We start from the raw sequence: 12,991 nt of genomic DNA on the forward strand, positions 1-12,991 counted from the left end.
CCCTGACAGCATGCACACGAGCCTACTGCCTGACCAAATTCAGCAGTAGCACATGTACATAAGAAGGAGCGTAACAGTACATTGCAATACAATACATTGTACATAGTGAAGATCAGCGATATTAGCTACGTTACACCCTTTAATCTTCCTATTAACCTTCTAATCTCAAGAACAGCTAAAAAAGGAACAGCTATTTCTGCACTTTTTACAACATTATTTCCATTAAAGAACATGATCTAACAAAGCTGAAAATCCATAGATTTTTATTTTATTTGTCACAAATTACCGTTTTACACAAGCAAATATAGCAAATAAGTAGGAATATACTTCACACTTCATTTGCCTTTCAGTAGTACTCAGATAAAACGAATTAACAATAAGCCCATTCAAGTTCCATCCAACAATAAAGGCAGTATTGTGCTTCTTTTATACAGTAATAGAAAACGTTGTAACATGCAGAAAGCTCCAGTTCCACATGCTGACACATTTTACTGTGTCCAACATGGACATGCCTGCGTTGCAACTACTCTGGGGACAGATTTGAGTGAGGTTAAGAGGACAAAGCCAAAGTTTCTGATTATATCAGAAGTCTAAAGAAGTTAAACTGTTCAAATACTAAAAGTCACAATCAACTCTCATCGGAAGATTGAGAGTTTGACTCATGGCGAGGCCCTCCCTCTCCCCCATAACTCAGAGCAGTTTTAGCAAACGCAGGCATCTGTTAGCTGACGTGACTGTATTGGCAGTTAGCTTTCTCCTCCAAGCACGGTGAGCTGTCCAATTGAATAGTGAACCCAGTGTTGTGAATGAAGTCAAATTGTGCCTTATCAAAAGACCCCTACATCACTATTTTCTGCCTTTACTACATGCAGATCATATGATCAAATGGAAACACTGTGGACTACACTCTGGAGAGGCTGGCCAAAGCGCCTTCAGCACTCAGGAGCTGCCGTGACCCCTCCACTGATAAAAACTGCCCAGCTTGTCACTGGCACACCTCTATTACCATATTAATAATGGATGAGTCCAGCAGGCCTGCTCTTGTTTCAGAAGCGGACAGGATGAAGATGTGGCCAGGGCATAGGGTTATCGGACCAGTGCTTCTGCTCCAAGACTATCCCTTTCAAATCTTCAGTGCAGTGGTCACTGACAGGCCTGGCTCCTTACAGAGCATTGAAAACAGGCCTCAAAAGTCCAGAATGCCCTGCACTAGAGAGAGAGAGTATGACCCTCATTGATGACCCACTGATCCCAGCGGTCCATTCAGGAACACCCAATACAGTGATTTTACGCAGAGGCACTGATCTCCTCTCTGAGCTAATCCAAGCAGAGGGATAGTGGTAGCTTTTGATTGATATTCACTTTTTTTTTCTTCTGCTCCCATCAAGGCTTTATGGTGGGTGACAAGCCAGAGAGAGCGTTCACTTTGTCTGTGTCAATAACGTTGTCAGCGCACAAGTTTGCCTTGCCTCTGGCTGTCATAATAACATCAAACTGTAATGTGACTGATCTCTCTGAAGATTGCTGCGCGTGCACTTTCTCCCTGCTTTAGGATAATAGATATCTGCTGTCGTGTTTGACGGCCTGTAATTCAGTGTTAATGTTACAGTGTTTGTCGGAACTCTCTTTGGCAGCCTGATCCCTCCTGGGTCCCAAAAACATATCCGCTTCTGCTGAAGGTAAAGTAACCCCTCGAGTTCTGGCTCTGTGTTGCGTTCAAATCAGTGAAAATCCATGGGTGCCATTAACCTTAGTAAACATGACCCCGAAACCATTTCGATCTACTCTTGTAGACTAATGTAAAATGAGCAACAAATAAATCTAAATGTGTTCGTTTTGATTTGAGAAGAAAAGAGTGCTTCAATTAGAGCACTTTCAAATTCATTTACAACCCCAAATTTGATTATTGCTTTACTTTTCCAGATGAGGGACTAATTAAAGCAGTGTTAACAGCAGCTAATTGATATCCCGTGTTTATGGTTATCAGCAGTGCTTCATGCTAGCGTTTAGCAGCAAATGCATGGCTTCATCAGAGGCTGCAATTACACCTTGGCATGCTGACTCAGGGGGCTGTCTGTTTTCCATGAGATCTTCACTGCTATTGAAAAAGCTCTTTTCAAGCCTCTCTCTCAGCAAAGTCGGCTTCTGAGCTCGCATTTTGATAGCTCCAGTTTTAATTAGACAAGTGACATCGGAATCGTTCTGTAATATTAGTGAGAAATACTTTATAATTCTCTTTTTTGTTGATGTTTTTTAAACATTAGGAGATCACAGGGCACGCAAATATGCCTTGTCATTTGAATACTAAAGAAATAGTAACATCCCGAATACTACATTCAGTAATTCTTCACATCTTTAATTCAGATATCTGTATAGATTTCTTACAGATATCGTTATACAGTCGGGTCAGATCCATCAGGAGCATTCTGGAGGGCTCTGGAGTTTTTGCTGGAGTGTTTATGCTGTGCCTCTTTAGCAGAGCTGTACTGTGACATTGTGTGAGTACATGTCCGCCACATTGTACTGGATGTCAAAGCATGGTTGCTATGGAAACAGGGACATTACACACATACCTAAAGATACAATGGCTACAGAGAGGTCTCTTGGGAGTCTGAGGGGTTTGTTTATGTGTGTGTATGTGTGTGTGTGTGTGTAAGTGTGTGTATGTGTGGTATAATTTAAAATGTTTCTAAAGAAAACTGGATTTATTAAAATATCTAGCTATAATGTATTTCTGCACTGAGGTATGACCCCATTCCAGGAGAACAGTGTGTTTAAACATAGCGAGTATACATCACCATCCATTGTGTATAAGAACATCCATACATATTACATAGCTAATGTACAGCAGTGTAGTCCTAACAGAAAAAGTGGATATATAATAAATTATAACCATCTCAGAGACTCAGTATTTTGTTCTACATTATCATCCAGTTCACCATACAATTTATATGCTCCAAACTTTGTTATTTCACTGACATGGCTTTACACATTTTTTTTTTGTTTTGTTTGATTTGTTTTTTTTTTTAGCTTGTAGCTTTTTATCTACGTTTCAGTTTTGAATGTTTTGCCCTTATTTTGAAGCCATATTCTGTCTTTTTGCAAGATACAGTTATAGTCCCTGATCAAATAACATTTCTGTTGATTTTCTAAGTGAAAATAAGTTAACACATCTTCTACAGAGAACAACTTCTGCATATTTTAATGCACAATTACTGATTATTTGCTGATTTTAACCTTTTGGAAAAAAAAAGTAAAACAAAATGTGGCAGGTACAAAAGTTTGGTCACATTTTATATTTACTTTTTTCCCCTTGTGTTGAACTCAGCAAATAAATATAAATTGTGCACTTTTGCAGAAAAATGGCCTACGTGTGCTCTCTGTAGAGGATGTGTTAACTTATTTTCACTTAGAAAATCAATAAAACGTCATTTGACCAGGGGTACTCACAATTTCACATGACTGTAAACTGCTAAAACTGCTGAAACTCTGTTAATTTCACAGAGCTTACCCTAATTAGCAAACCTTATCCAGTGTTAGTTAATGTGTCATGCTAGTATGCAACTGTCACTCAGTATAAGTCAGTATATGGAAACAGCTCGAGTATATGGTGTATACATGCACATACAGCTGAATACAGCACTGATTTACAGCGATATTTTTGTTTTATTTTGACGAATACTTTTGGGCAGGGGAATTTCTGGACTTTTTCTAAAGTGGCTATAAGTTAGTGGCCCACATCATAGTCTATATACAGCACACTGCTCCTAGTCAGTACAGGCTCTATAAAAATCACCACAGCTCTCAGTCCATAGTCAGCAGTGGCTCGCAATTAGCACAGAGCTGTGTGCATTATATATCATCACTAATTCACACAGCGATGCCCCCATTCATCAGAAAGGGCCAGAACACACACTTTCTCTGGTGTGAGATGGCAAAAAAACCAGCATGTGTATGAGCGCTATGGCCCACAGTCATGATTTATCTGTGCGTTAAACACCCAACTTGCTGAATTGGTGTTAATATTTATATAAATGTAAATTGAGGAATATTAGCTGGAGTAGACCAGCTTTCTCAGGGCCTATAAGTCATAAGGCCGAGCAGACAGCGCGTGTGCTGGCTGAGTACAGCGTTGTGTAGTAGAAACTGTTACGCTATCAAAGAGAGTGAGAGACAGTGAGAGAGAGAGAGAGAGAGAGAGAGAGAGAGAGAGAGAGAGAAAGAGAGAGAGAGAGGGACATAGTGGACCTTCTGGCCTGCCAGGCTTTTATTGATGGTCAACACTCACCGCATGGAGAGTAATACTTTTGAAATCTCGTCATTTACTCCAAGAGACATCTATTCCCAAAGGTTTCATCAAGAAAATTAATTCCAGAGCCTTCCGAACCATAAATTGCTACGCTTTCACACAAATGATGTCCCCCCTTTAAAATGTCATCTCAGATATTGTCAGTTTTATATGAGGATCAGATTCTTGCAGAAGATTGGTGTGTTGCAAGAGATTTTAGTTAAAGCTTGCAAAAATAGTATTGTATCTGAAAAGCTGAAATCTTGCCACATATGATGGAAATCTGGTGCATTTTGTGTTAAATTTGCAGGATAGAGAAAGTCTTCTAGAGGCGATATGACCAGATTAGGGCAAAGGACTAAACTAAATCAGTGCAAAGGTGCAATGATCAGTGCCAAGATACTCCAAATATGATGTTGTACTCTAAACTGCCCAAGACTCTTAAAAATAAAGGTTCTTAAATGGTTCTTGACTTAGATAAACTGTTCTAGGAAGAAAGAATATTGGTATACATGATGTGGAGGTTCTTGAAACTTAAAAAAGGTTCTTCAAAAGGAACCATCCACTGAAAGGTTCTTTGGGTAACCAAAAGTGGTTCTTCCTTGACGCATCTCCAAAAAGCCCTTTTTGCACCTTTAATTTTAAATGTGCAGCACCTCATGGATCTGGCTTATAATTGAAGGTTTCACTCCACTTTCACTTCATATCAATTTGCAACATTTTGGATATAACAAGTTTTTTAAAAGAATAATAGCTGATGTATAATGGAAAACACATTTTATTCCTCTAGTAAAGGTTCTATTAATCATAATATAGCACTGATATTTCTTGGGTGCGTTTTGGAACAAAACCCTTCATTTAGCAGGCTGAAGGGGGTGCGATTAGCTTTTTGTTCTTCGTAAGAGTGGTGCATAACATCAGTGATACCGTGTGTCCTTGTTAAGAGTGTCCTTCCTAAGATATACAACTATAGGAACGAATGTATCCTGTAGTAGATACATACACAGGTCTCTCATGTTGTGTGTAGTTGACCTGCTGCCTGTAGTGTGACGGCACATTTTCTTAATCTCAGAGGTCACATCCTTAATGATGATGCAGCAAATTTTCCATCTCTCATACAGCCTCTGGAGCTTCTCCTCTTCTGTCGTGTGCTCAGTAGTGTACGGTAGCCTTATGGCAACCTTTGTGCGAACATCGTTACAGCTCCTATAGATCAAAACAAAATTCATGGCATGCTTTGATTTTATTGTGTTGTTTCAGCTTTGAGAGATGTCACCATAACAGTCATCTGTTTAGACTTAACTGGTGAAACAGCTGCTGAGGTCGTAGCAACAGTGATGTGAATGATGTATAAAATGTATAAATGTAAATTGCTATGCGAAGCCTTAGACTTAGAAACACCATAACTTCCACATCTGTGCCTATACTGTGTATTGCTGAAACTCGATATATGAATCTATTTCATTAAAAAAATATTGAGTGTATAATTCATATTCCAGACATCACCTGCAGTGAGAGTTGGTAGAGGGCATGCTGTAAATGACCTCGCTGTTTCTCACAGTGTAAAAAGAGAAAAAAAAGAATGCTGTGTCTTTAAGCCTGCCTCATGTCTAATGAAAATGCAGAGTTCTAAGGGCTTCTGATCTTGTGTTTTAGTAAAATAGAACTCTACGCTTGACTGACAGCTCTGATCTAAAGCATTTAAGTGTAAGTTTTGATCTCTCTGCCTTTGATTAAAACTAATGAGCTCATTTAATTCAAAATGGGAATCTGTGATAAGAGAAATAAGGTTGATGTGATTGGATTAGAGAGGCGAATTAAACTCTTAGAGCTGAAGTTTGTGCTTATATAGTGTATTAAAAAGCTGTTGGCGTATTCTGCTGTGTTAGATGATGAGAAAAATTTCATAGTAATTCATATTTAATCAGAAGAAATGAAATGACTAAATATAACATGGCTCTGCCTTTTCCCCAGAGTGATAAAGGACTAGTTAGATTTTAAATGACATTTAATTCACGTCCTCAGAAAGAGAGAGAAAGCGAGAGAGAGAGAGAGAGAGAGAGAGAGAGAGTATGTGTGTGTGTGTGTGTGTGTGTGTGTGTGAGAAAGAGAGAGAGAGAGAGAGAGAGAGAGAGACTGCACTCCTCCTCTCTGTCATTGTCTTTAGTTCTAAAGCAATGTCATTGCAGTCTACAGTCTTGTCATATATAGACCAGTGGAGAGCTGGATCGTGCTGGAGTTCCCTCAGTAATACTGTTTCACTCACGTCGCCTTGTTCTGTCCAAACACTGATGTTCCTGCTGCATTCTAGCTGTCTGTGTATGAATACCGCTAGCCTGCATGGGGTGAGGTTAATTTGATTATGAATGGGACCTAATTGTAACATATTAACTAATCAGTTAGGTTAAAATGTGCAGATAATTGCTGTAATCAGATGTTTTATGAAAGTTGCACTTTGTCAGATGTCATACTATCAAACCCAAAGAGCAAACGAGAAGGTGTGATGTTGTATTAGCATTTGTCAACCAATATGAGCGAAATATTTACAGTTTAAATTATAATTTAGTATGTGTACGTGTGTCAAAATTAAACTATTATCTGAAACTGGTCCATTTTTTCTAAGTTTGCTCATTGTATGCCAGATAAATATACTCACCAGGCTTGGTGAAATGTATTTCTCCTACAGTATCAGCTGCTGGCTCTCCATGAAGAGTTTAAAGCAATTATCGTACTGGAGCAGGCAACGGTTGTTGCTATTAGAAAACATAATTAAAACATTGTCAAACTTTTATTGACATAGTGCTTTTTTTTACCTCATCAAGTTGTGCTCTTCCATTAAACGTCTACCTCTAGATGATAGAAACTCAATGAGAACTTATTACAAACCATCTTGCCCACCAGAGCTGTTTAATATCTTCTTCTCTCTGGGGCTTAACTGCACAGTACGGTATTGGACAAGTAATGTAAAGTAATTGGATTTTTTTTTTCCTGTTGTGTTTGCTCCTGCAGTGGAGTCTAGCAGTCCCAGCCACCTCTCTCCAGATAACTCTCTGGAGCGCTCCTTCTTCATCCGAATGAAGTCCACGCTGACCAAGAGAGGCGTTCACATCAAGTCCTCCGGCTACAAGGTAACACTGAGTCCTGCGGCCCCCCGGATCTTCATTCGAGCGGCTAAATCTCCCTCCACTCAATCACTGCTCCCCTGTGTGTGCTAATACACTGTGTAGCTGCCATTTGGCTGAATATATTATGTTCACTGTGCCAACAGCTTCTGTGCCTTATTTGATTAGAGCCGTTTTAGGATACGTTGATGGATTTTATACTGGCATGTCTCAAGATTTTAGCCTACAGACTAGAAGGAGGTTGCAAATATCATTTGGGATACAAATTAGTAGCTGCCTCTGTACCGGGAATTATTCATTTCCTTGTTCAGGGGTACTTTGTATCAGGAAGCTCTATTCCTGCTGTTTTAGTTCAGCCAAAATTAAGCAGGTTTTGATACTATCTATTGAAACCATTTTTTAAGAATATTTAAAGAGGAGGGTTTTTTGAGAAAATGTATATTTAAAAAATAAATGTACATTTTAGATTTCAAATTTAAATTTAGAAACAAATCTCATCAAACTGAGATTTCCAACATATTTAAATATTTGCTGTTGTAACAAAACCTTGTCAGTCAGTTGCACATGAATAAAATCTACATCCACACAATTCCTACCAAAAGATGTAAACTCAAAGACAGCAGTTGTGTTGAAAGGAGTTGTGAGGTTTTGACACAACAGCAACAGTATTACGGTCCAAATTTAGTTCACCAGAATGACTTAGCCTATGTTCAGTAACGTATGCAAAGTAGACAATCAAAATTTTTCACTGATGCCAGAGGAGCACCTTATGCCCAGGCTGGGTGCTCTATTTAGGCAGGATGGGTGTTTGTGGGAGTAAAAGACAGAAAGGCAGCGGTCTCTCTCCTGGGTTTCTCGCTTCCCCCTCCTTTGTCTCTGGCATTCGTCTGGACAGATTTGATGCAAATAAGCATGAAGTAAGGGAGCTACGCTAGCCCACTGCATAAATATTCACACATGCATGAGTGCATACGTTACTGGCCAGACAAGGACACCTCTTATTACATTTACTTTGAATTAAGTCAACACTTGTGTTGTTACATAATACAAAGGTATGAATTTTGCATACGGCATGCCGGCATTAGGCGATAAGCGGCGAGGCGAGGCGCAGCCACGCATCATGGCTGCTTATATCCTCTCTCCACTCTGGAGGTCAAATCAAAGTGAATTCTTCTCCAGCTTAAGCCCATCTTTTTTTCAGCACATCTCAGCCCCCCATCTCATTTAATGCACTCATGTAAAAGCTCTCCGTCATTATTTGTGCTGTATCACATTTCAAAAGCACTCCAGAGAATCCCTAGGAACAGATGAATCTTATTTCTTATGTATACCTCTTCTATATTCACCAGTGGGGGGAAAGAGAAAGGGGCAGAGAGAGAGACAGAAAAAAGAGAGAGAGAGGGGGAGAGTGCATTGTGTGCTGAACCATGAATTATAAAAATTGATCCCTTTGTTATGTTGGCTTGTATTAAATTGAGATATGCTATGCGCCTGCCTCTCACCGCAGCCGTGGTGAACCCTTGCCGCGTCAGTTTGCATTTAGCAGCCTGAGCATATTTAATGTTTTGCCAGGGCTTATGATGTTCTTGCCAAGAGCACTCCTGCAGCAATTCACCACCGACACTCGCTTTGTGGCAATTACTTCAAAAGTTGTATTTTCAAACTAACTTTTTGATGCCCCTAGCTTTGGGCTTCTGAAAGGATCATTTCCATTTTGTATATTTTTAATACATTTGAATGTTTATTTATTGAAGGGGTTGAGCTCCTCTTTCTGAGCGGCTGAGGGTGTGTGTGTGTGTGTATGTGTGTGTTTGGCGCAGACTGCCTCTCTGGAGTGCTGCTCGGTTTATGAGGAGATGCGTGCCTGTTTGATATCAGCCTGTAATTAGACATCTTCTTTCACTGCTATTGTGCTGTGATGTCTTATTGAAGGTTGGCAACAACTGTGTCAAGTGTGTCTGTACCTGCCAATCCCTCTGTCTGATCCACGCTGACTGCACACAACTACAGACCAGCTGAACATGAGCTACATGCTGCTATCTTATGCCAAATCTCTCTCAAACACATGCCATCTCGCAGCTCCCCCAGAGTCCAGAGCTTTTTTTTAGAAAGTTCAGAATACAGACTGATAGAATGCTTTGAACCTTCAGAACAGAAGAAAATATGGTGCAAATTCAGATCTGAAATGTCAATCTTGTCTCTTAACAAAATGAAAGGATTAACCAAGAGTTCCACTATATGATCTTTGTATAATTCACAAAGGGTAGAGTTCTTTCTGTTTGCATCCTAAAGTACTGCATGTACTATATATTCAAAATAAAGCCTGAATTTGAACGTCCAGTCGTGACATATTGGACAGATAACATTCTGCATCCATTCAGTGCAGTCAAAAACAACCTTACAACCTTAGCTGCAGGGAAAGTAGTCAATTTTATATATTTCAACAACACAGGAATGCAGTGATGTTGCAGCTGCATAACTGAATGTTTTGATCAGTTTAATTTGTTGTGTGTTGTACTTTACTGGAGATATTAAACATAGCCTGTAGGTTATCGCATGTTATCACTATGATCAAGGTTGAGATGATTACTATAAAAATGTACTCCAGTACAGATTATCTGTTCGAGCTGGATTAGTTGTACCTGGGGAGGTGCTGTAATTTGAACGATTACTGATGGGATCTGTGATTTAAAGGTGCCATAGAATGTAAAACTGTATTTACATTGACATGATTGAATAAGGAGAGAACTGACATACCGTAAACCTCACAGTCGCCTCCTCCTTCGTTTGCAAATCGTGCATTTTTAAAAGGGGGTGATACAACAGGCCAGTTCCAAAATCCTAAACTGTTATGTAACAATCTTGACTTGTTAATATTTACACTACCAAAATTTACACACACCAGCCAACATAAACAACGTCAACGGTGCAACACTAATGAAAATGGCAGACTGTGTGTAGAAATTGTACAGTGGACAATATTGAGCGGCCTTTGCTCAGTCTTTGGCACTGAAGACAGGGGCAGATGCAAATTTATTAGCATCGCAACCCACAAGTAGCAGCCATGCTGTGTGATTTTATCCACTTTGTGATAGTTGAAGCCAGATCATCTTAAATTGAAAGTTTCATAGTGAGCTAACAACTTTAATTTACTTTGTGTTGTTCTCGAGATTAAAAGCAAGTATCTAATATCGGTAACATTAGCTACTAGCAATATCCAAGTAACTAGAAATGCTAACTAAATAGTACTACGACTTACATTATTTACACGGATGTTTATTTTATTTTCCTGCTTGCATCTATTTCAACATGGTGCTTCTATGTGAGCCATCTCAGTGCCTCACTGTAAACCAACAAATCAGAGCAGAGATCATTAAATTATCAACCAAATCATGGGTTTGTAAAAGGGTGCATAAAACTACATCTGGGCATTTTTCACCCCAACCCAAGCCACACAGCTTCTACGTTGACATCAGAGAGCAATTTAAAATACTGAATAAATGCATTCTATGGCACCTTTACATCCAGTACAAATCTGCAGTGTCTGTACTTTCCTTACAAGACTTTTAAATTACATATTTTTACAAGTAACAGTTCCAGAACTAAGTAACTTCTATCATTAATCAAACCCAGAGCTCATTCTGTAATAGCAGTCCTGCTCAAATTGACCTCACAGTAATGTAATAACAACTCTTGCTAATAATCAACACCTCTTTTTTTTACTGACCAGCAAACAAGGCTAACTAATAAAATGTTTGACTTTGCACAGTTTCTTTATCCTCAAGTTCAAAACAGCACATTTTTGTTGATTGACTAATTAGAGGAAGAATGAAAATATCTTAATAGTACCTCTTGCCGTGCAGAGCTGGCGGCATTTGAGTCCACTTTACTAGCCTGATGCTATTCTATCTGACATTAACAGGAAGTTAATTTTTGCTGTTTGTTTGAACTCGTTTAATTGTTATGTAAATTACACAGATACTTTATCCCATATGAATCGCTCAGTCATATTCTCTACAAATTACAATACTGGACCTCCTCTGGTAAAACTAATCCAGCTCAAATAGGGATTTAAACTAACATAATCTGATTACTTTCCGTTATTTTTGGATTATTTGTCTTTTTAAAATTATATATTTAAATAAAGACAAGTTAAAAACTTATTGCATTATGACATATTTAACTTAACACAAGGCAACACTGTTTCATGAAACAAAATGGTATTGTAGGTGACATAACTGTCTGCCAAAATGTCCACCAGATGCGATGTGTTTTTTTTTTCCCTGGTTTTGTTGTGTAGTTTGTGCCATAAAAAGCTAACAAACAGCAGAATGTCTTAAAGTGACAAAGACATCCTTACAAAAACGTAGGCTCCATCAAAAGCAGCTAGAAGACATTTCAGGAGCTGAAACTAAAAGTGTTCTCAAATATATATATAGCATTTCAAACCGGAATATGGACAGCCGAGATATATATATATATATAAATAAATAAAAATCTCGGCTGTCCATATCCCGGTTTGAAATGCTTCTGGAAATGCAGCATAAGTGACGAGGCAGAAGACAAACAATTTTTTTGCAGTTTATTTCAAGTTGCTGAGACACAACTACTCAGTCAGTTTGGTTGTTGCTATGCCAACCACAGAGACAACAATGATTGGTGGAATGAGTTCACAACACCTGCTAAAGTTTATAACAAGAAGCTAACGACAAATAATCTTAATCTTAATACCCAAGTCTGACTATGACACCATATATAGTCACAATGGACAGTTTAATGGTACACTGTGAATTCTGTAATTGAAATGAAAGCTAAAGAATCTTTGGTTTTGAACTGTATTTTTTCACATGACAAAGATTTTTACCAGTTCTGAAATTTACATATACACATATTTTATGAAAGCTGACTCTGCATTACCAGCACACTGTTGCCCTTTCTTTTAAAATAGATTCCTAAAAAATGGAGACTCTCCAACCTTGATTCTAATTGACTGTAACGTGTATCCTGGAAAGTTAGAAACTCCTTTAATTGGCCCCTAATTTGTGATGGCCTTTGATTTCTGTGAGTGCTAACGCAGTCTCGCAGCTCCAAATCCAGGCTTGGGAGAAAGGCTCTTTTTAGTTAAAGTGGCAGTCACTCAGTCGCAGGGTTTGGGCTCTCTTTTCCCCCAGCGGAGGAGCACAAAGCATCAAAGAGCCCTTGCGGCCTCAGCACTGAGTGACTTCAGGGGCCAAATCTGTCTATATGAATGATGCTAATAGCATCTCAGAGGTGAAGCAGTGAAAAACTAGTGTCAGAAGTTACAAAAACTACAAAACAATTCCCCCCGGGTTTGCCTGGGTGATTAAAATGGATGTATCCAAAAAAGTACAGGGTTGCCGATCTAGTCAATTCCTCCTCTGGGCAAAATGAGGCTACAAAGACTTTAAAGCTTTGTAAAACTTTAAAGCTAGAGAAAAGGTAATTAGTTCCTTTGCTTTTTTTCTTGATTTCATAGAGAATTAAGTAGTCCTCATTGTGCTTCTTAATTTTTCATGCCCGTGTATTCCTCAATAGTCTCAGCTGGACCTTAGCAGCATTT

The 12,991-nt window shown here is 38.8% G+C and overlaps 1 protein-coding gene across 1 annotated transcript in view; it reads left to right on the top strand.

Annotated features, from left to right (window-relative positions):
• Positions 1 to 12,991, top strand: part of LOC118823793 (neuronal PAS domain-containing protein 3) — a 280,083-nt gene that overhangs the window by 249,859 nt on the left and 17,233 nt on the right. Inside the window, exon 7 of the mRNA XM_036593608.1 lies at positions 7,298 to 7,416. Within this exon, the coding sequence (XP_036449501.1) occupies positions 7,298 to 7,416 (119 nt within the window). The remainder of the gene's footprint in view (positions 1 to 7,297; positions 7,417 to 12,991) is intronic.

The sequence above is a fragment of the Colossoma macropomum genome, unplaced genomic scaffold (genome assembly GCF_904425465.1).
Source record: "Colossoma macropomum unplaced genomic scaffold, Colossoma_macropomum, whole genome shotgun sequence".
In the NCBI taxonomy this organism is placed as follows: Eukaryota; Metazoa; Chordata; class Actinopteri; order Characiformes; family Serrasalmidae; genus Colossoma; species Colossoma macropomum.